Below are 24,578 nucleotides of genomic sequence, written 5' to 3'. Positions count from 1 at the left end.
CTTCAGAAAATTGTATTTACCATGTAGAAAAAGTTAATACAAGGCACTTACTAATGTATTGTGGTTGTTCATGTTGCTTCCTTTGCTAGATTGATTCATTTTTCCATCACATTATGCACTCCTCATTTCCAAGCTTATAATCACCCTGCAACACAGCAGCGGCGGTCTTGCTTGCACACTACAGGAAAAAAGTGCTGGACTATGTGCACTCCCGGCCACCAGAAAGGCCGGTGCCTTTTCCTGTATTCTGCAAGCATGACCAGTATATAATTGTATAATGTGTATAATTTGATGGAAAAATGAATCAAGCCAGCAAAGGAGGCAAAATGGACAATAATACATTAGTAAGTGCCTTGTATTAACTTCCTCTACATGATAAATGCCATTTGCTGAAGGGAGACAAGCTCTTTAATGCTAGCTGCATACCTGTGCTGTTACCAGCACTTATGCAACCAATAATAGATTGTGGTCAACCCCTTTAATCTTGAGTACCTCTTCTAATCCACACAGATGTACTTGATGTGACTACACGTATATTACATCATCATTTGATGTGACTACACGTATATTACATCATTACTTGAATGGCTCTCATAAAAAGTTACCAGTGCCTTATCCTGTTCCAGTCTCCTTTTCTGCCTCACAATTTCTTCTAGATGATAAACAGATTTTGCCACCACAGGGTCAATATTGGACAAATCATGTGAGGCCAAGGAGGATTCCTGTCTTAACATCCACTTGTAGAATGGGAGTCCAAGAGGAATATCCACCTAAGGAAATAAACGAAGCAGTTAGATATTTTGTCATACTATTCCGATCAAAATAAAACCATTCTATATAATACTGTACATTTATATTTAACTCCATCAGCAGGGTTTAAAAATGACACTCGCTTGGCTAGCTCCATAACTGCCGGGTTACTGCTGTTTTAAACAGCAGACACCCTGAAGTAATGTCTGATTAGGGATAACGCCGAGATTGGGTAAGCCGTTCATTTTCTGTAATAGCATGGGTCTGTCTGAAGGAACCCATGCTGTTACAGCTCCTATAATAGGCCTATTTAGCCTGTATGGTGAAGGCCAAAAGGGTGGGGAAAGAAAAAAATTAAAATAAAAAGGCTTCTTTCCCATTTAAACAAAATAAATAAAACATGATCACAAAGTCGTACACACTCTAAAAATGTTATTAAAGAAGTTTTCAGAGATTTTTTTTTATTTTTATTTTTAACCACTTCACATCCGCCCATAGGATATAAACGTCCTATGGGTGGATGTTTATCTCTGAATGGATGCTCTGGAACGTCCAGAGATGGCAGCTGCACGCTAATCATGCAGCTGCTGTGTCAGGGGCCCGCTGTCAGTGACAGCAGGGCACCTCAGAGAGAAGGCAGGGACAGTTCCCAGGTGTCCCTGCCTTCTAGATCGCTGTATACACAGCGCTCAACGAGCGCTATGTGACCGCCGGGGCCAGGAGAGTGCAGGAGCTGTTGGGTCTTCCATAGACCTCGAACAGCCCTGCACTGAGCAGCACTGTATTCTGCTGTACAGCCTCTCTGGGGGCTGTACAGCCTCTCTGGGGGCTGTATTTCCCCTGTGACCTGGGCTACTATGTTAGCCCCAGTTACAGAAATCAATAATGGAAAAAAAAAAGTGACGCTAAATGTCCCCCAGAGGTCTTGTACGCAAAGTGTCAAATAAAAAAAGCCACCCTGTTTGATAAACACCATAAAAAATAATAAAAAAGTGTCCCAAAAAAAAAAAAGGGCAATTTTTGTCACCCCTACATCACAAAAAGTAAAGCTCCAAGTGATCAAAAAAGCGTATGTCCCAGAAAATGGTACCAGTCACCTCATCCCTCATAAAAATAAAAAATAATAGACCCTAAGACAATCGGTCAAAAAAATATAAAAAATCTGTAAGGGTGCATAAGGGGGACTTCAAATGGGACATGGCATCTAAAAAACAGTTCAGCAAAATCTGCCTTCCAAAAACCATCTGGTGCATCTTTTCTTCTGCGCCCTGCCGTGTGCCCTTACATCAGTTGACAACCACAGAATCAGGGTAATAAATATTGAGTTTTGTTTGGCTGTTAACCATGTGTTAAAGAAAAAAAATTGATCAAAAAATGGAAAATCTTGCAAAAAAGTGTTAATCAGTTTTGAGTAACCTGAGGGGTGTAGTTTCTACAATGGGGTCATTTATTGGGGGGGGGGGGGGGTGTTTACACTATGTAAGACCCACAATGTGACTCCAGACCTTAACTGGTCCTTAAAAAGTGGGTTTTGGAAATTCTTACATTTTAAGAATTGCTTCTAAAATTCTAAGCCTTCTAACGTCCTAAAAAAAAATAAATATGACATTTACAAAATGATGCCAACATAAAGTAGACATATGGGGAATATTAAGCAATAAATATCACTTTCTTTTTTTAAAAGCAGAGAAATAAAAATTTAGAAAATTATGAATTTTTCTAAATTTTTGGTAAATTTTTGATTACCTTATAAATAAAGGTGAAATATATTGACTCAAATTTACCACTGTGTGTCACGATAAAACAATCTTTTGGAATGGGGTAAATGGCCCGGATGTGAAGTGGTTAACTGATGACCTATCAGTATCAGATTGGCAGGTGTCCAATACCTTATCAGCTGTTTGAGAAGGCACTGGTGCTCACAGTAGCACTGTGGCACTCTTGCAGCTTTGCCTAGACCAGGCATGCCCAACCTGCGGCCCTCCAGCTGTTGGAAAACTACAACTCCCATAATTCCCGGACAGCCTACAGCTATCAGCCTACAGAAGGGCATGAAAGGAGTTGTAGCTTTTCAACAGCTGGAGGGCCGCAGGTTGAGCATCCCTGGCCTAGGCGCAGCTCAGCCCCATTGAAATGAAAGAGGCTGAGCTGTGATACCAAGCAAAACAGCTATACAATGTACAGTGATGTGCTTGGTGAGCTGAGAGAAGGCTGCGGTACTACTGCAAACGCCAGTGCCTTCTCAAAAAGCTCATATCCAGACGGTTGGTCATTAATTATAAAGGTCTTTAAAAACAACAGATCGACCCTCAAAAAATGAATCCTTACTCAGCTCCATAGCTGTAAATGGGAGAATGAAGTTAGGGTACTTTCACACTAGCGTTTTTGTTTTCCGGTATCGAGTTCCGTCACAGGGGCTCAATACCGGAAAAAAACTGATCAGTTTTATTCTAATGCATTCTGAATGGAGAGCAATCAGTTCAGGCTGCATCAGTTCAGTCCCTCTTTCCTTTTTTGGCTGGAGAAAATACAGTAGCATGCTGCAGTTTTCTCTCCGGCCAAAAGTCCTGAATGCATCAGTTTGCGTCCGGATTGCCGCAAGTGTGAAAGTACCCTTCACAGGGCAGATTTACTGCATTGTGAATTCTGTAAAACATTTCACCTATAAAACTATTGCAGAATTACATTTTTTAACAACTCCACTCCATTTGGATTTTTTTTTCCAGCTTCTTCTATTACATGGTGGCATTAGAAAGTTCAACTTGTCCTGCAAAATACAAGTCCTCATACGGCTATGTCAACGGAAAAATAAAAAGGTTATGGCTCCTGGAAGACCAGAAGTACAAAACAACCGCAAAAATGAAAATTGCCTGGTCCTGAAAGGGTTAATGATTAAACAGTGCAAAAGTTTCTTTCTGAAAAGCAGGAAAACAAACTGCAGGAGACTTTGATTACATGAGGATGTTTCACTTGGTCATAAGGCTAAGGACTACTAACACTCACCAGTCTGAAGTCCATGATGGCTTTTGCCATTAATTTCCCAAGAAAGCGAAATTTCATTTTCACTTTAGCGATATGTGCTGGTTTAGCGGTCCGACCAAAAGGAAGAGCAAACAGGCCCTGCATGTTGTGAACGTACTTGGTCCCTTCTTGAGTTCCTAGAAAGTAAATGATTTTCAATGGCTTCATTCAGAAATTCTGCTACAGATACCGAACGATATGAACTATACTGATAAACAGATGGCAACACAAAGAATGAGTCGGACTATCAAGTTTTAACCCCTTTTTCACCAAGTGGCTGGGCTGTCGCCTTTTTTACAGAGTCAGGTTCTTACTGTGAATGACTGGAGTGGCAGAAGTGCTGGCCTGGGTTATTTAACCCCTTGAAAATGGTCCTGTAAGAGGACTGAAATGTTGCATCTGTTCACATGGGTGAATAAAGTGTTTATACAGTTACAGAAGGAGCAGACCTGTCTCCCATCGGCAGCCCACGAATGAGATCATGGGGCGCCAATGCCTTAGTATTGCAGTCAAGGCCTAATGAAGGCCCAGGCCTGCTTTCAGAGTATTTGTAGCAGGCAGCACCAATCTGGCAGTTAACAGCACAGCACTGACAAAATAAGACATTGAATAAACAATTCCAATGTATTATATTATAAAAGGGATCAAAAGATCACCTATTAATGGGGTTGACCACTTTACTTTATTGATGATGTATCCTCAAGATCAGATCAGCAGTGGTCCAACTCCTGGCACCCAGCTAATCAGCTCCTCGAAGAGAATGCAGCGCTCGTATTGGTGTTTACCTGCCTGACATTGCAGTGGCAAGAAGGTATAATTGTAGCTCCTCTGTCCCATTCATTTCAATGGGAAGGAGCAGACTGAGTAATTTATTATTATTATTTTTTTTACACCCCCCACATCCAGAAAGAGTTAGGGTACTTTCACACTAGCGGTCTTTTCCGGCATCGAGTTCCATCCTAGGGGCTCAATACCGGAAAAAGTTATATTCTAATGCATTCTGAATGGAGAGAAATCCGTTCAGTATGCATCAGGATGTCTTCAGTTCAGTCACTGAACAGCGTTTTGGACGGAGAAAATACTGCAGCACATTCCGGAACACAGGCATTAATTTCCATTGAAATATATTAGTGCCGGATGTAACATTAAAATTACCACTTTGACGGATCCGCTATTCCGGTCTGCGCAGACCTTTAAAAATGTGAAATAAATAAATAGAAACAGATCTGTTAGTTCGTATGACAAACGGAGAGACTGATCTGTTCTTGCAATACATTTGCGAGACGGATCTGCGTCCGGCTCCGTCTACAAATGCTGTTTGTTTGCCTACAGATTGACAGATCCGGCAGGCAGGTCCGGCGATGGAACTGCCTGCCGGAATCCTCTAACGCAAGTGTGAAAGTACCTTTAATAAAAAGGTAATCAGTAAGTCATGTGCAACCAAAAATGGTGCCATTAAAAATTACAACTTGCCCCACAAAAAATAAGCCCTCATACCACCACATCGATGGAAAAAAAAAGCTACAGCTCTTGGAATGTGACCATAAAAATGAAAATCATGTTGCCACTGAGGCCCAAAACAGGCTGGTCACTAAGGGTTTCTGTTCTGAGCTGGAAAAGAAAAAATCCTTTGACAAAGGTCATATTTACCTTTAGGGTTAGTGAGCGTGAATTCTTCACCTCTCCATAGGCCAAGGTCGGCTCTCTGTAATTCCTGAGATACAAGTGCATAAAACTCCAAAGTGGGTCCCAATCCAGTTCCAACCTAAAATGTGCACACAATGAATATTAAAATTCAGGGCATATCCCTGTTTTCACCCAAGCAGCCCGCCGGATATAAGCAGAGCTTTTCGTGCTCCGATGCTCTCCCTTGCACTGTGCTGTATCGCGAAGGGCAAGGGCTGTTTGTTTATATTTTTAACAATGCTAGGCGGAGGCTTCCGCCTAGCAGTGTCCCTGATGAGGTCACCAGCACTGATGGTTAAACCTAGCTTTACCTATAGATAGCAAGGTATGTCAACGGATCTCCAAAAAAGCCTTTGCCCTGTGCGATTCAGCGCAGTGCAAAGGAGAGTATAGGAGCAAGGAATTGACATAGGGACTGCCTGGGTGAAAACAGGGATATGTCTGGGTTCAGTTCTGAACTGTGACAACCCATTTAACAAGTCTGTACAATACATATGACATGATGTACAAATCAACTGCATGGAGGAGCCCTGAAACCCAGTCCTTCCATTTCCTGGCACAAATAAAATTTCTGTAGATGGCAGGCAGTGTATTAGGCATGATTTTCAAATTTCAAAACACTGCAGTATTCCTACTGTTAAATGAAAAGCACTGCATTACAGAACCAGAATCTCCAAGACCAATAAAAAAAGTTATGGGGGGTAGAATACAGAGATTTTTATTTTCTACGTTTTTTTTTCTGTGTTAAAACCCAAGAAAAACTATATAAAATGTGGTATTGGGAATGCCAAAAAATAAAACCTGTAAAACTATGGCAGAATTGCATTTTTTGATTTAGAATTTTTTTCCAGCTTATGAAAAAAAAAAAAAAAAAAAAAAAAAGAGGAAAATAACTCGGTTAGTGATAAAGGGCTTAAGGTATGAATAACAGTATGAATATGGTTTTCAGGTGATTGTATAGAGCTACTTTTCATTTTGATCTGATACTTAGTGGTACCTTACTTCAACTGCACTATATGCAATGATACAGCATGAAACGCATGGCGGTAACTCACTTCATTCTCATACTGGATCTCCAGCATAGCTCGTGAGCTTCCCAGATCCTGCATAACAGATTCAGCTTGTTTCAGGAGCTCATCTCTATTCACAGTGCGCTGAAAGAGAAAGGACATATGAGTGCTGTGCTCAACCAGCAAGAATATACATTTTACCTTGCTCCTGTTCTTACTAAAGTAATTGTTCTGGAACTTCAGTATGACAGTAACAGGAGAAGAACAGTAACAAGTGTAAGTACACGATTTCCGATTTATATTAATGACCATGGGACTAGTGTGATTTGTTTCTTTAACTCACTCAAAACTTACCTTTTTTCTGTCTAGTCTAGGAGCCACTCTGCTGTCCTGAGAATCTGACTGGTTGATTTCGGGGTTAGTGTCAAGAAGCCTCTGCATTGCCCGATCTCTGTCAAATGCAGTCACGTAGAACAACATTTGTCGCGTGTCAAACGGAAAAAAGAATGGACTGAAAAGAAAATGAACGTTCAAGAAATATGAAATTCTGTTCTCATACTTAGAAACCAAGTAGTCTAACACAATAAAAAGGCATTTCCCATAACTAACACATATACTATCAATAGGATATGCCATAAATCACTGTTGGTCCAAAGGCTAGGACTTACATGGTGGCCAAGTCAAAGGGCCTCTCCCTAAGAACCAATGAGTCATGGCACTACACATTGACATTTTAGCAACTGGTAGGGTTCACAAGGTCAGATCTGCATCAATTCTTGTATGGCATAACGCATAAAAATGCCAGGAACATTGGTGGTAGGAAAATCACAACTTACCAGCTTTTCCCGAGCTCTGTTAACCAAGTGGGAATATTCCCTGTCATGATAACCAGAGGATCTTGCAGCTGCCTGTTTGCCTTTGCAGTCAGTTTGCTATTGATAAATTCTGATGTAGAAATAATTTCTTTGCATACAGCATTCTAAGAGAAATCACATAAAAAAAGTAAATTTCCAAGGGGGAATGTACATTTCGCAGGGTGAATACTTGGAATCATCTGTTAACTTGGCAGTGTTTAAATAATTCATAGACGGCAGAAAAAAAAAAGACCACTGCATATATTTCACCACTATTCACTATAGCCCCCCTAATTATCATAGTTTAACCCAAAATGACCTTCAGGACAGCCAAAAATAAACCTGCAAACTGATTCTGATAAAGCACAGTACAAATAAAATAGTGCAACTTACATCAAACAGGTAATACCAGTATCTACTGATAGCATGAAGAACCCTCAGAAGTATCACTACATCAAGGGATGGGTCATCAAAAGTGATATTTTCAGGTGGGGTGGAGATGAGGTAATTGTCTAAAGGATTAGCAGTTCTTGGGCACACTCCATCTGTGTACAGAGGAAAAATAAATGTTAAAACAGTCTTTGTTAAAATCAGTTTCAAATTACATAGGAGAACAAAAATCCCTCAGAACTGTGCATTGCTATGGTTATGGAAGGTGCACTGTATGTATGAGCAGCCAAAACTGAAATCCATCTTCCCCCAAAGCCGCCAGCTAGGAAACACATACATGTAAATCAGAAGTTTAACAGTTTGTTTTCATTTGTAAAAGTGGCATGAAGTATCACCTTTAATTTAGAATCTCAGCAACTGCCGGTAAAAACAAGATTTTTGTATAACTCTCCTGTAAAATCTCTCTCTCGCTTAGGTCATTGGGGGACACAGGACCATGGGTATAGCTGCTTGCTGCCACTAGGCTGAAAAGTGATAACTCCTCCCTTGCTGGCTATACCCCCTCCAGCCTGGAGAGAGCATATCAGTTTGTGCCCAAGCAATAAGAGTAGGAGAGAAAAACCATACCGTAAACAACCAATAACTGACCAATGCCAGTCAGATCGAACCAGAACTGAGGGCCATACTGGCTACTCAACCGCCATCATTTACAGCAAACAGAAATCACTGGGTGGGAGCTGCGTCTCCCCCAATGAACTAAGCGAGAAAGATTTTACAGGCGAGTGTCACTAAAATCTTGTTTTCCCGCTCGTATCATTGGGGAACAGGACTGTGGGACGTCCTGAAGCAGTCCGAGGGGAGGAAAACAAATCACACGCCCATAGAGAAAACGCCCTCGAGGATGCGTAACCCACTGCCACCTGCAAGGCCTTGCTGCCTGGAGCAGCATCCGCTGATGCCTAGGAAGGCACCCGGTAAAACTTGGTGAATGTGTGCCCGGAAGACCAAGACACTGTCTTCTACAACTGGAAAGCTGCTGCATGACTGAGATGAACCCTAGAAGCGCCAACCGCTGGTCCAAAACTCGTGGTGCCTTACCCTGGGAGCGGAATGTCCGAGCAACTGTTAAACAGATCTACCTGGAAAACATCCATTGGAGGCCACCAGCTTTGACAAGGACCTCCAGGAAAAAGCAGGTAAAGTCTGTACGGAGGTAAGCGCTAGTCATGGACAAGCAAACCTCAGAGGCCAAATCACATGGCTGATTGAAAGCTCTCTCTGTATAATGCAAGGGAGAAAAGAGAAATCCATGTCTGTTATGACGTGGAAGGGCGACTACCTTCTGCAAAGAAAGAATACTGGGCGGAGCACTGCCTTATGTTCATGATAAAAGATAAAAATACATACAAGGCGGAGTATCAACTCCAAAAAACATCTGGTGGATGATCCCGCCACCTGGAATGCCGCCTTCCCTGAAATAAAAAGGAGAAGTCGACGACCCAGAGGGAGGGCCTCTTCCTCACTAAAACTCCACCAAACAACCGGCTCCTGGCCGCAACTGTGGAAGTAGAACTAAAAATCCAGGTCCGCAGGATCCTCCTCTGGTTAAGAGAACACCCCCTAGGAAGCAGTAAATTGGTAGACCAATGCCCTTCTAGCCATAGAGGCTTGTGGTGAAACTTCTAGCGAGAGAAGCTGCTTGAGAAACCACAGAGAAAAAAAAAAACGCCTGAGCCAGGCATGCCCCATTGCAGGTCAAAAAACCAATACCTCGGAGAAAGGTAAAAGTAAAGCCGATTGTGTGCATCATCGGTGTTGGGAAGCCCCGTCAGTGACCATATATTAACAATGTGGCAACCCTGCCTGGAAGGGCAGATGAGTGGAACAAAGATGAGAGAAATACTCTTGCCGGGTGGAGTGTGATTACGACGTCCAACGCCTCCACCGTACCCGAGGAACCCATGTCACGTGGAAAAAAATTTGATTTTGTAAAACCAATAAAATCTCTTTCTCGCTCTTCATTGGAGGACACAGAGACCATGGGTATAGCTATGTTCTCTAGGAGGCGTTGACACTAGTAAAAGCTGTTAGCTCCTCCCTGGCAGCTATACCCCCTCCAGCCTGGAGAGAGAGCTTCAGTTTGTGAGAAGCAGTAGGAGAAGCAAGTAAACGAAACCATGTGGAACAGCAACAATGCCAAGAACCGAACCAGGTTCTAACCAGCAACAGCCACAACTGTGGCTGAACAACAATACTGGGTGGGTGCTGTGTCCCCCCAATGAAGAGTGAGAAAGAGATTTTACTGGTAAGTTTTACAAAATCTCGTTTTCTCGCCCATATTCATTGGGGGGACACAGAGACCATGGGACCTCCGAGAGCAGTCCACAGGGAGGGAAAACCACAGACCCATGAAGCAAGCGCCCGTGCAGGCAACTGAGAACTGTCGCCTGCAAGACCAAGCAGCCCACACAGTGACCATCGATGCATAAGTATGCACCTGGTAACTTCTTGCGAACATGTGCAAGGAGGACCGGAGCCACCTTACATTACTGTGCAGCCAAAGCGCGATTCCTCCTAGCCCAAGAAGCGCCCACCGCTTTGGGAGAGTGAGCCGTGACACTTAAGGGTGGAACCCCGCTCTGAGCGCGGTAAGCTACAGCACTTGAAGACCGAATCCAACGTGCAATTGCCCTTTTTGGAGGCCGCCAATCCCCAGCGAGGACCCTCCTGAGAGAAAAATGGGGATCCGTATGCCGAGAGCCACTGGAGGCTGCTAATGAGTAGAGCACTGACAACATCCATAATGTAACTCCCTTCCATAGGGTGCGAAGGAAGGGACCGTGATATGGAAGTCAAAGACAATCTTCGGGAGAAGAAGGAATGCTGAGAAAACTATATTCAGATCCAAAGGCTGTAAGGACGGTACAGAGGAACCGTATGTGCCGCTCCTTGAAGGAAGATTCCCACGGGCACCAGGGAACCTGGAAAGCTGCCCAAGACGGAAGCGACAACACCTGACCCATGAAGGAAACAAGGGCTAAACAAAGGTCCAACCCTTAAAGTAGAAAGGAGAGAGAAAACCCCAAAGTGAGGGGGACGTCTCGGCTTCAGAGAAGCCTCAGAAGGACCTCCAGGTCCCATAATAGATCCTGGCGATGCAGACTTCCTGTCCTGAATCATAGTGCGGAAGATATCCGCCGAAAAACCCTCTCCACGTTAGAACGGCGGTCTCAATAGCCACGTCGTCATTGAAAAGGTCATGCAAGACTGAACCCCTTGAAAGAAGGACGTCTCTGAGTGGCAGTGACCAAGGGACGTCTCCAGGAGAACGAGGTCGGAGTACAACACGCGACGAGTCAGGTTTCGGAGCGACTAGGATACGTCTGAATGTCCTCCATCCGGATCTTCCGTAGAACCCTGAAAAGGAGGGGAAGAAACTCCCGTCAAGGAGAATCAGGACCTCCATGGCGGATGCTTCCGGAACTCTGGCTCTGGAGAGAAGGCGGGAAGCCTTTGTGCAGATACCATTAGCACACACGAACCAATGGAAGAGTCCCTGTAGGAGGAAGAATGTGGAGGGCGTCACAGCCCACCAGTTGGGACTGGATCGTGTATGGAATGGAAAGCCACCAAACGAATACCCCATGCAATGCAGGTGAGGGAAGGTAGCAACGTAGGAACTACCAAGGCATACAGGGTGACAATGAACCATGAGCCAGAGGGGAAAAAGACTGGAGAAGCAATAGGCTAGGTCTAAGCCCATACCCTGTAAGAGACCGACGCTATACAGAAGTAGCCAAAGATCAAGTGGCCGTGCAAAAAAATAAATAAAAAACTCCACCTGAGAAGGAAGCCAGGCAAGGGAAGTCACACTGCAATGCTAGCCCCATATCCCAAGCAGAGGAGGGAACACCTGTAGAAGCCACTAATCCGGTGCCAAAGAGTCCACCGTCTAGCGAAGGGCTGTGCAGCAAGAACCCAAGCATGTAGGGAAAAGTAATACTGCTACCACAGTGGTCGCCAGCGCTTGCCCTGGCAGCGCAAAAACTGAGGGAGAGAACCAATACTCTCTGTAGAAACCATGTGCCACACTGCCCCAGTTATGTGGCGCTAACCTTAAAAATTCTACCTGGAAGGTCAATGAACAGGCGCAACTGCCAAGCTAGCTCCAGGGTAGGACCCCTACCAGAGGGGGATGTCCCACTGCAGCGATCATGAACATTAGCGAAAAGCTGCACCTGTGGAGCAAAACAAGCTGTAGGAGCTAAACCAGAGTCGCCAGCATAACCACTTCCCCAGAGAAGGGGGAGTGGTGGATACAGAATACGGAGTCAGTGAAAAGAGTCGACCCGCTGGAACGTACTCACTGGGTAAGTGCAACGGAGTATGTATTACGTATTGATGAGGACAATATCAGGACCGACTGGAGCAACTGAGGCCGATGGGGGTGGGTGTCTGTAAGACCCACAAGTGATGCTAGGAACCCCCTGGGAAGACAGAGGATGTTATAATCAGGCGCGAAACCAGCACCAAAAGAAGGATGCAACGATAAATAGCCACCGTATCCACTGGTGGCACCCATATAACACTAGGGTAAGAGTGTCGGGCGCCTGCGACAACCAACTGTAGCTGCGCCCTCTTGGAAATAAGCGAAGGCACCTAGAGCCGTAGAAGATGGTTAGTTACTCCCCGCTAGTGGATCACTCACGGAAGGGGGAAATGCGACAGAAGCATTATGGAAGGATAGCGCGACAGTTGGAACCGTATTTAATTGTAGAGTAATTAGCTACCTAAGGAGGTGTGAGCATACGGCAAGTACTGGTCAGTGGTAGGTAGAATACCCCACCTAAGAAGGGGGGCGAATGCCCACAGCGAGAACTAGCGCATATGGCGAGTCCTGTACCGCGTGGAGTGCAATAGTGCACCTAAGGGGGTAATGCATACAGCACATAATGTAACCAATGACAATGTCATCGCGCCACCGATGGATCAGCATATGGCAGGTCCCGAACCTCAAGTCATTGTACTTAGTCCACCTATGGCAGGGGACAATGTATAAGGCAGACACTGTATCCTGAAGTAGTGCAGTTACACCACCAAAGGAAGTGGGTAATTCATACGACAGTACTGCTGGCCAACTAGACGCAATCTCTGGAAAATTGCTTCGGACTCATGTCAGGGTCCAAATCAGAGATTCTCCCCTCTTCCTGGACAGACCCGCCCCAGTGAGGGAGGGTGTATCCGAGCATGATTTAGGGAGGAAGTGTAGGGGGAGCGGAAATATTAGAGGAAAAATGTCCTGCTGCGATTCACTTGCGCATAGAGCTACCCTTCAGAATCTCGCCCCTGGCAGTTGTGGACTGCGCAGGCGGGGACTTATCAACCAAACCATCCGAGAGTGGAACAAACTCCCAGAGGTCTCTCCACTGGATTGCGAAAGCGGTGCATTATCAACCAAAGAACCCCGGAGGGTGGATGGGAGATTCCAGCGGACCCTACTGGATTGCGCAGGTGGAGAATTATCAACCAACAACCAAGAGGGTGGATTGGGAATCCCAGAGGTCCCCCACTGTATGGCGCAGGTGGAGAATTTATCAACCAAACGGCCCTGTAGGACGGATTGGGATCCTGCAGAGATCCTTCACCGAGTTGCGCAGGTGGAGACACCAGTGGGTACCGACTTGCCATGGACCACCTGTGAAGGAAGCCAAGGCATCTAGTGTTGTGGCGTAGGTGAAATATAGCATGCAAAGATGCATGTGATGGCAAATGACTGATGGAATAGCATCCAGTGGTAGTGCAATCCTCCGAAGGAGGAAGGGGGTAGCGCAATAGTCAGAACCGCATCCAACGGAAGTGTAATTACCCCACCTATGGAGGGGGGGTAATGCCTACGGTAAGCACTGCACTCACTCCACCTATGACCGTGAGTAACGTATCCGGCAAGTACTGTAATCCGAGATAGTGCAAGTACATCACCTATGAAAGGGGATAACGCCACAGCAGGAACTTGTATATGACGAGTCCTGTACCCAGTGGGAAGTGCAATTACTCCACCCAAATAAGGGGGTAATGCATACGGTAAACACTGCAACGGTAGTGATAATGCCATGATGAGGCTAATACATACTGACAGTACTGTGCCCAGTGGAACTGCAATTCTGCCAACTACGGAACGGGGGATGTCTATGGCTGGCATTGAGACCAGTGCTAGTGTGGTTAGTCCACCTATGGAAGGAGGTAATACATAAGGTAAGTACTGTACCCATTAGTAGTGCAAATACCGCCTAAAGAAGGGGGTAATGAATACACCAGTACCACCGGCTATCATGGACGCAATCTTGGAAGATTGAACCGGATTCATGTCGAAGTCTGAATAACTGAGACTATAATTGAATACTGCAATATTCTCAAATCCATTTCGGGCCACCCATGGGACAACTGTCCTGCGATCATATGAGTGTGGGACAGTAGTCCCATGGGCGGCCTGACACTCACAGCGTCATAGTAACCTATGCCGCTGTGTAGTACCGTGCACATGATTGATGCGTCTCCGGTACATACGGCCCAAACGCGGACCGTATGTCTCGGAAGGCAACGTTTTTGTGCATTGGCTCTTACTCTAAAGAAAATCTGTACTTTCTGTACAGGAGGGTTGGGGTGAGGGAGTTGTTATACTGTTTTTTGCAATTATGTTTTTCTTATGAACAATATTTTCTTATATTTTATGAACATCTAATAAAAAATTACCTGATAAAAACATATTACTAAAATGGCAAAATATTAGAAAATCAGAAATTTTGCTTTGGTGTCCAAATTTGTATGTTTTTTTTCTGTTGTGTCTTTGTAAAACTGGTATTGGGAACTTCTCTTGTAATTGACAAAACTAACATTTCTCGCTCATATCATTGGGGGACACAGGACCGTGGGTATAGCTGCTTGCTGCCACTAGGAGGTGACACTAGGCTGAAAAGTGATAACTCCTCCCCTGCCGGCTATACCCCCTCCAGCCTGGAGAGAGCATATCAGTTTTTAGCTTAGTGTCGTAGGAGGCACACCTCCCTGCTTATGCAGGGCGACTTTATTTATTTTTGTCTTTTTCCTTTTAGGTAAATGAATGGGTTAAAAAAAATATATTATATATATATATATATATATATATATATATATATATATATATATATATATATTTATCATCTTCACCAATTCCTGCTGGTGCCGTTCTGACACTGCTCTGGTCCCGATTCTGCAAACGGGAAACTGCTAATCCTAACTTAGGGTACTACACATTTTTTTTACCTTTGCACACTTACATTTGCAAAAATGTTAACCTGCTTTGTTCTTTCCTTTCTATTTAACCAGTATCAGGTGAAGAACCTAAACTAAAAGGGGTTTTCCAGAAGAATATGGATGAATTATCCTCAGGATAGGTCAATATCTGATCCAGCACAGATCAGCTGTTTCAAGTAGTGGCAGCGTTCCAGTCTCCTAACACCAACAAAGCACAGCACCATTCATTGTATAGCTGCTGCGCTTAGTATTGCACCCAGGCCTATTCACTTGAACAGGATTGAGCTGTACATAAGGCTATGTGACTGATGAATGCGACTCAACTAGCCTAGAAAGAGTGCCGCAGCCTTTTCAAAGAGCTGTTCATGGGGGTGCTAGGATTCAACCTCCCACTAGGGCTGAAATGATTACGATTGAATAGAGTAATTTGAGACCAAAAAAATATTTGTTTCTGTCATGTGACCACAGTGCAGGAGTGAAGCTTACTCACTGCTCCGTGGTCACCCGCCGGCCCGCACCGTGCTGCACTGTACTGTATCCTGACATATCGTCTGGTCATAGTGAATGTAAGCGCTGATGAGTTTTTATAAAGAAAAACGTTCTTTTAATTAGTTTTTTTTTGCTATTAGAGTACTCGATTAATCGTTGGATAGAATACTTGATTACAAAAACAGTCGATAGCTGCAGCCCTACCTCTCACAGATAAGATTAATGATCTTATCCTGAGGATAGGTGCCTTTAATTTTGAGTAATCCATTGTGGTCTCTCACAGCATCAAGTGACTGGCACTCAGACTTGTTGAATGAATAGAGTGTGACTTCTGGCCACGCTAAATTGTTGTAAATTTCAGCGAGTCAGACTGCTGGTCATGTGGTGCAACAAGAGACTGGAACGGAGCAGATAACTAAAAATAAAGGCACCAGTAATACAAGTAACTTCACTTGTTTTAATCTCCTATATCGCTAACATTCCAGACAATAATACAGTCTATGGGAGCTTGATCAAATCTGGCATTTTATCCCCCCCCCCCCCCCATCTACTAGAAGCTTGTTTATCAACTCTTCTACAACCATCCAATAATACAGAAAATATTTTAATCTGGCAAAATTCATGTACATGGTTGCCAGATTAAAGGAATTTTACTTTGTATTGTATATTTCCAGAGTTCAGAGCAAATACTGACACACGAAAATGTGATCATTGTGATACTGTCAGCCTTACCGTGCCACAGTTCATCGTGTTTCTTCGAATTCCTAGGAGACGTTTTGGTTGGTGCAGTCTGGGCACGACCTCGCTTACCACCTACTGTATCCTTTGTGCTCTCTTCCTCTTCTCTGACTGGCTTGTACCTGCAATCAATATAGGATGCTTGAATAGTTGGCAAACATGAAAGAAGCACAGGGGTTTGCAAAGATCCAGATTTAGGTATTTCAACAATGTTGCATACATAACAGAAGCACATACCAGATAGTGTGGGTCTTGGTCCAGATACCCGCTCTTCCTAAAGGATTACTTTCGTCATCTGTAGACTCTCTTTCCTCCTCTGTCTGTATGCTATACTGTCTCACTGCTTGATATACTGTCATATTGTATGGAAGCAAGTGATCACCTATGTAAAACTGTAGCCGATGTCGTACGTTTCCTGAATTCAAAAACTGAGCAGCCTAGAGAAGACAGGATACCAACAAATGTCCATTAGTTCTTTACAAACACGGTCAGCTTGACACAAGACTGCTATATATGTAGTTAAGCCCATAAACTGCCATGTAATAAACACCAATTGTTCAAATTGAACTTGTTCACTGTTGAATATGGTAACTACCAATGATGTAGAGCATGTGGTGGCCTGGAGAGAATACTGTACACCTTCTCATAGTCAAGGGCAATGCCTAACCAATAGCTCTCTCTTACCAAAGATTCATCAATTTCTTCATCAGAACCATCATCATCACTGTCCTCATCATCTTCTCTCACTCTGCCATAACCTAAAATAATCCATGAAAAAAAAGTTTAAAAAGGGGTAGTCCAGAGATACATTTTATTTTAAGGCCAGGAATAGTTAACAACAACAAAAAACAAAACAAAAAAAATAACATTTATCCTCACCAATGCAGTTCTGATGCTGCTCTGGTCCCAGGTGCTCTTCACATCCTAGGCTAGCACAACACACAGGAAACAACTGGAAAAGCCCACCAGGCAAGACAGGTCACCACTGTGGCCATTGATTGGCTGTGTGGGCATTTTAGCAGTTTCCCGTTTTCAGAATCGGGACCAGAACAGTGTCAGAACGGCACCAGCAGGAATTGGTGAATATGAATATATATCTATATATATATATATATCTATATATATATATATATATCTATATATATATATATATATATATATATATATATATATATATATATATATATATTTATTTTGACAACCCCTTTAAGCCATAATGTATCACCAGACAATTTAAATTAGAGAAACAAACCTGTCACCACAACAACATGCAATGTAAACTGCAGACAGCATGATATAGAACAGGGAAGCTGAGCAGATTGATAGAGTTTTGAGGCAAAACATTCAGTAAAACGTGTAATTTATACATTTATATCTCTGCTGTTTCTCAAGACCACCCCTGTGTACAGCTTTCAGTGCATGGGTGAGTTGCTATCAGTGATTGATAGCATTCTCTGTATAAGGGAGTATACATAGATAGCGGTCAGTAGCTGCTCCCAGGGGTGGTCTTCAATTGAGCAGTGATATAAATGTATAAATTACAAGTTTTAATGAATCTTTTCACATAAAATTATATCAATCTGCACAAACTCTCTTGCTCTATAACATGTTGCCTGCAGACTGCACTGCATTTTGTGGTGACTGAAAATAGTACTACATTAGAGCTTACACTAAAATCATAAAAAAACAACAACAAAAAAACAACACAACTTACCTCTAACCACAAGATATCTCTCAATTGCTTGAACCAGAGCCAGTGGATCAATTTTAACAGGTCCACCTTTCCACTGCTTTACGTTAGTGCATTCTGGATGTCTCTGTAGTTGACATTTCAGCTGATGAGTATTAAAAAACTTTAGAGCTTGAGACCCTCTGGTAATGAAAAAAAAAAAAAAACAGTCAGAAAAAAAAAAAAAATGCTTGAAGAAAGCCTTAAGCTTCACATTGGCATCATGGTTTATGTTTGTACAGGAGCCATTTCCATTACGATCGATCCTTTTTACAACTGATCCCGTTGACATATAATGAATCCATCAGGCTTTATGTATGTTTTTTTTTAATAATTGGATATAAAATAGTCATTCAGGATGTCAAATGGCAAATGTGAATTTATGACTAGCAAACTGCAGCTTATCAGAATATCACACAAAATAACTGAAGAAAATAAATAAATAACTCAAGTCACTTTTAGATCTGATTCATACGACTGCTTGATTCAGGAAACATGGTCGTGGGTTGACTGCGGCTCCCCTGACCCAAACTGCAACAGTGATCAGTTCCCATCTGATTTTGAGTCTGTTGTACTGTACTCACATGATGATACAAGTACCATACAATATCTGATCGTGGGTCTATTGTACTGTATACAAAGGATGATACCAGTATAGTACAATAGACTTGTGATCAAATAGGACCCGAATATCACTATGATAAAGTCAGTTTGGGTCAGGGGAGGTGTGGCCGACACACAAGCAATGACAGAGCACAGTCATGTGAAATAAGACACAGATCAGTGGAAAACGTAATTTACAAATCTTAAAAAAAAAATGACATACCTGCTCCCTGTACCATTACCGCTGGGAAAGTCATGCACTTTGACCGGAAATTGTTCCATCTGACTGAGGCAGTTATTCATTTTGTGCACCAGTGCAAGCAAATGCCTATTTTCTGTTAGCTCTATTCTCCCAAGTGGTTCCTCTTCTGGAAGCTAAAATGTATAATGAAACACATCAATTATCCCTGTGCAACACCAAGAGACATTTAGCTTCACTGTCAAGCAATAAAGACACAGGCAAACGTTTAGCAGGATTGTAAGTAACTGTGCAAGAAAGTTTCTGTATGGTCTTGCTGTTCATAGCTGCTAAAAGATAGGGAATAAGTATTTGATTGCTGTGACCCCCAGCTATAATAAGAACGGGGGTCCCAGAGTGCCTCATGAGAATGGAGTGGTGGTGTGGGTGTGTGATCAACATCTGAATCACGTTTCTGAATTTAGTTTATGCTGGCAGATAATTGATTAAGGTGTAAGAGTAGTAAGGCTAAAGTGTTTGTCTATCAAAATGTAATTCTTTAAATTCTGCTTATTATGAAATGTGGAATGGCATGACTTAAATGTTCTCAGATTGCTTATACAGGTCAGAGGGGGTATAAAAGAAATAAAAGCATCTTTACTCACCTCCACCATTGCCATTCTGACGCTACTTCAATTCCTGGTCGCGGCTCAATATGCTGGAAAATGTCAGGATAAACCTTGCGCCACAAAATACAGGCTGAGGTGGGTCACAGATATAACCAGTGAATTGGCTTTTCCTGGCACATCGAGCTAGGACCAGGAAGTGAAGGGCAGTGGGGACCATAGCACTGTGTGATCCATACTTAAGTAAAAACATTGGGAAAACCGTGAGGTTGCTAAGGTCTGCCAGCTACCGCATTTTAAATGGTGTTGTCATATAGTAAATCAACAGCAACTGGTCTCTCCAGTCACCTACTGCCATAACAAAAATGTGTGTAAAATTTGGGTACTTATTCTTGTTACTTACTGGGGACACAAAGAAGACATGCAGAAACCTTTTCAGTCGAATATCTCTACTAACAGCATCTTTTTCACTCTTCGAAGTCAAGTACAGAAGTAGCTGCTTCACAAACCCACTGTGCTGGATTTCAAAAGAAGAAACATCGGACTCCGAGACAATGCTGCGGATTTCAACAAGGCACTCAACGCCACCATCCACCTGGATAAAGGAGATATTTCAACTGTGTCAGAAAAAATTATATATCCACAATAACAGAGTAAGAGCTTATTATTTTCTTGCCATATGCATTTGCTTAGGAGAAATAACATTCACTACTCCTATATGTTTCAAAAAGAAGACAATAAAGGGAGTTATTCAGAAATGGAAGTAGTGCTGTAGTTACGACCTGTACACAGCTGCCAGAGACACACCTGAACAGCTGACTGGCATGGGTGTGGGCTGTCGGTCCCCAACAGATCAGTAGGCGGATCGCAAAAACACATGCAGTCGTGTGCATGAGCCCTAGTCTACAGCAGGAAAAAAAAAAAAAAAAAAAAAAAAAAAAGCTGCAGACTATATGCAGTTTTATGTTTTGCATTGAAAAGGATAAAACCTGCAATGAAATGTGCTGGATAAATTGACATGCTGCAGATTTTAAAGCTGCGATACTGTAGCTTTTCTGCAGCTACTGTACAACACTGAGGATTTACTGCACAAAAAGATTTTTGTATAACTTACCAGTAAAATCTCTTTCTCGTTCTTCATTGGGGGACACAGGAACCGTGGGTATAGCTATGTCCTCTAGGAGGACACTATTAAAAGCTGTTAGCTCCTCCCCTGGCAGCTATACCCCCTCCAGCCTGGAGAGAGAGCTTCAGTTTGTGCACAAGCAGTAGGAGAAGCAAGTTAACCAACGAAAAAACGTGGAACACCAACCATGTCAAAAGACCCAACGGGGTTCTAACCGGCAACAGCCACAGCTGTGGCCCAACAACAATACTGGGTGGGTGCTGTGTCCCCCAATGAAGAGCGAGAAAGATTTTACTTGTAAGTTACACAAAAATCTCATTTTCTCGCCCATATTCATTAGGGGACACAGGAACCGTGGGAAGTCCAAAAGCAGTCCACAGGGAGGGAAAAAACCCACAGACCCATGGAAGCAAGCGTCCCTGCAGGCATCTAAGAAACTGCCGCCTGCAAGACCATGCGGCTTAAGGCAGTGTCCGCCGATGCATAAGTATGCACCTAGTAACATTTTGTGAATGTATGTAAGGAGTAGCCGCCTTACACAACTGTGCAGCTGAAGCACGATTCCTCCGAACCCAAGATGCGCCCACCGCTCTGGTGGAGTGAGCCGTGACACCTAAGGGCGGAACCCTGTCCCGGGCGCGGTATGCCCCCGCAATTGCAGCCCGAATCCAACGTGTGATTGCCACCTTAGAGTCCGCTAATCCCTTGCGAGGACCCTCCGGAGTGACAAAAAGGGAGTCCGTACAGCGGAAGGGAGTGGAGGCTGCAAAATAGATCTTCAGAGCTCTGACAACATCCAAATGGTGCAACTCCTTTTCCTTAGGGTGTGAAGGAGAGGGACACCGTGAGGGAAGGACGATTTCCTTGTTGATATGGAAGTCTGTGACCACCTTCGGAAGAAAGGAAGGGGCTGGAGAACCGCTTTATCCTTATGGAGAACCAGGAAAGGTTCTCTACAAGAAAGCGCCGCCAACTCAGACACCCGTCTGATGGAAGTGATAGCTACAAGGAAAACCACCTTCCAGGACAGGAGTCTGAGAGAAATCTCCCGCAGAGACTCAAAGGGGGAAGCTTGGAGCGCTAAGAGGACTAAATTCAGATCCCAAGGCGGTAAAGGAGGACGATACGGAGGAACCATATGTGCCACTCCCAGAAGAAAAGTCCTTACAGTCCTGATGGTCTGGAAAAAAAAAATGAAAGCGCAGAGACTTGACCCTTCAAAGAGCTAAGGGCCAGACCAAGGTCCAACCCTGGGCCTGGGAGAAGGCGGCCGCCCGCTCGGGGTCCCGTGGAAGACTGGATTGAAAAAACCTGTCTGGGGGAAGAGATCGAAACTCGATCATGTATCCCGAGGATAGACTCTCGACTGCCCAAGCCTCTGAGACATGGGCCCGCCAGACGTCCTGGAAGAGGAGGAGGCGGACCCCCACCCTGTTGGGCGGGTGCGCACCTTTAGGCTGAGGACTGCTTAGCCGCAGGACGTCGAGCGGCCTGAGGTCTGGGATGCCAAGAGGGCTGTGTCCGAAAGGATGGTTTCTTACGTCGTCGCAGGGCGGGAACCAGCAAATCGAAGAAAGGGCCTGCCACGTGATGAACCCCTAATGTGAGAGGCCCTCTTAACTCTAGGCTGTGGAAGATGGATGCTCTTGCAACCCGTGAGCAAATAATTTCATCCAGCAGAGAACCAAAAAGACTGGTGGTGGCAAAGGGAAGTCCAACTAAAGAACGCTTGGAAGTCGCTTCCGCTGCCCACACCTTCAGCCAAAGCTCGCGGCGTAAGGTGACTGCAAGCACCGAGAAGCGCGATGAGGGCGCCGGCATCAGGGCTCCAGACAAAAAAAAATCTCAAGGAGCCATTGGCTCCTAATCTGAAAAATTTAGGAGCCAAATGAATTTTTTTAGTCGCCAAATGTAAAATACATATAATTATAATAAAAAATAAAAGACTTGTCTGGCTACAGTGCGGGGAAAGCGGACTGGGGTGACGTTACTCAGTCCGGCATGCTGCCCAAGTGTGGCATGGCACAGTAGGGCCCATCCCTTGCGGCTCTTCAGCATACAGGGCCCCAGTGAACACTGAACAGACACGTCCACTCTGGGGTTCACCTGAATCCCTACCTCTTTGGTGTAAGAGCGGCTCAGTCAGCCCCAATTCGGGCCCCAGCTGGCTGAGCAAGGCCTACAGCTGAGCCCATATCCGGTAGTTATCCAGGCAGTCAAAGGGAAGGGCAGACTTCATGGGCCCCCTTGTAGGGAGGCTTCCAGTAGGGCCCATTGGGTTTGTAGTAGGGGGGGCTGTAGCCGGTAAGTCGGCCCATAGTTTGGGAAGGGCGGATAGGGAGGGTGCATGATCAGATAGGCTGATATAAGAGGCAGCCGCGCAGCCCAACGTTACTTTAACGACCGGCAGCCCTGCAGCCTTAACACCTTCACTGCCAGCCTCACCTGAGCCTCCCCAGTGTGGTGGCATCTCTGCATCGTAGGCTGTACAAATGGCGGAGTGCTCCCTCATACCGCTGCACGTGCGCCAACTGATGGAACTGGTCACAATCGCACTTATCAGGCTCACACCAGAAAAGGTCCCCCCCCCCCCCCCACTTCAGCATAAAATAGGAGATGCGCAGAGAAAGTTAGGTAGGTAGGCGGGGGATACTGGGCAGCAGCAGCCATTAGCAAGTGGTGAGGTGATCAGTCATCTCACCACTTGCTAATATTAAGAATGTAAAGGGTTAATAGGAGCACTGGTCAAGACACTAAAAAGTCAGTGAACCATATCTCTTTCAAAACTCCATGCTTAGTAGGAGGGGAGGTTATCTCCTACTAAGTACGATTATTGAAAGAGATATGGTTCAATGGTTCACTGGTTTTGTAGTGTCTTGACCAGCGGCTCCTATTAACTCTTTTATTCCCTTATTAAGAATGTTTGTGAGCCGAAGCAGGGAGCTCACAGAGCGGCCCCCTGAACTGAGTGTTATCAGGGTTGTAAAGACGATAAGGATTAGCCTTTATCAGCGGCAGCGCAGGGGTGACTGACAGTCTGTGGATTGTTAAGTATTCGCTTCTCAAGCTAACCTCTGTTCTATGGAGCAGTCGGCATGGAGCGGCTCCTGTCTTCATGACTCTGAAGATCAAGCTGCTGCTGTGTTCAGCGCGGGAGAATGGGGGGGGGGGGGGTGAGAGGAGCAGCCAATGGCAGGGCAGCCCGGGGATACTATGACCAATCAGCAGCCTCCTCTCTAATAACAGAGCTCTATACTGTGCGGAGCTCTGTTATTGGATTGCCGCCTGCCTGCTGGATAAAATCTCGTTCTTCTTAAAGCGGCAGAGCAGCGGAGGGTCTGGGCGCAAATGGCCACAAGACTACAAAGTCTTGTCGTCATTTTGCAATTCTAAGTCGCATTGGCGACCATTTTGGTCGCCATCTGGAGCCCTGCAGCATCCAGTGACGCCTCGCAGAGGAACTTCCCCGCCTAGATGATCAGCTGCGCCAAGTAGGGACCTCTGATACCAAGTCCTGGTCCAGCTGGTTACCCCACTCAGAGATCGCCTTCGCCACCCTCGCGGAGGCGAACACGGGCCTAAGGGCTGACCCCGTAGCAGCAAAGAAGGACTGTCAAGGATTCCATCCGACGATCTTCAGCTGACTGAAGGGAGGATCCATCGGCTATAGGAGTAGCCGTATTTTTGGTGAGATGCGCCACTGGAGGGTCCACCTTAGGAGGGAATGCCCACGTGGAAACAGAATCCGCTGGAAAAGGATGTCCAGCTTCTTGGGGGCAGAAAAACGCATGTCTGGGTGATCTCAAGCCTTGGAAACCACCGCCGAAAAATTATGGCGAGGAAACACCTTTGAGGCCTGTCTTGGACAGAAGAAGGATACCCCCTGTTGGTCAATGGGGTGGGGTGGGGGGTGGTGAATTGTCCTGCACCCAGAAGCAGCAATGAGGCTATCCACAGTGGAGGCCAACTTAGAAGGCTGCTCCGTACCCATATCGGGGTGGAGAGGGAGATGCGTCAGAGGAAGAAACATGGTCTACTCTGGGACGCTTTTGCGAATGCCGTGCACTGATGGAATAACCGGAGGGAAG

The 24,578-nt window shown here is 44.7% G+C and overlaps 1 protein-coding gene across 12 annotated transcripts in view; it reads right to left on the bottom strand.

Annotated features, from left to right (window-relative positions):
* TRIP12 (thyroid hormone receptor interactor 12) overlaps positions 1-24,578 on the bottom strand; it is a 152,778-nt gene that overhangs the window by 17,019 nt on the left and 111,181 nt on the right. For 11 of the 12 annotated variants that reach the window (XM_044289055.1, XM_044289054.1, XM_044289053.1 and 8 more), the window contains 13 exons: positions 19,768-19,959; positions 18,784-18,935; positions 17,943-18,100; positions 16,913-16,986; positions 16,466-16,665; positions 16,223-16,350; positions 7,715-7,866; positions 7,304-7,446; positions 6,822-6,978; positions 6,513-6,611; positions 5,422-5,536; positions 3,754-3,908; positions 606-770 (listed from right to left, as the gene is read on the bottom strand). In XM_044289055.1, the coding sequence (XP_044144990.1) occupies positions 606-770; positions 3,754-3,908; positions 5,422-5,536; positions 6,513-6,611; positions 6,822-6,978; positions 7,304-7,446; positions 7,715-7,866; positions 16,223-16,350; positions 16,466-16,665; positions 16,913-16,986; positions 17,943-18,100; positions 18,784-18,935; positions 19,768-19,959 (1,890 nt within the window). Of the gene's footprint in view, positions 1-605; positions 771-3,753; positions 3,909-5,421; positions 5,537-6,512; positions 6,614-6,821; positions 6,979-7,303; positions 7,447-7,714; positions 7,867-16,222; positions 16,351-16,465; positions 16,666-16,912; positions 16,987-17,942; positions 18,101-18,783; positions 18,936-19,767; positions 19,960-24,578 lie in introns of those variants that run through there. The other variant, XR_006388621.1, reaches the window with a different exon arrangement.

The sequence above is a fragment of the Bufo gargarizans genome, chromosome 4 (assembly GCF_014858855.1).
Source record: "Bufo gargarizans isolate SCDJY-AF-19 chromosome 4, ASM1485885v1, whole genome shotgun sequence".
In the NCBI taxonomy this organism is placed as follows: domain Eukaryota; kingdom Metazoa; phylum Chordata; class Amphibia; order Anura; family Bufonidae; genus Bufo; species Bufo gargarizans.
This window is presented reverse-complemented; position numbering and strand designations above follow the sequence as displayed.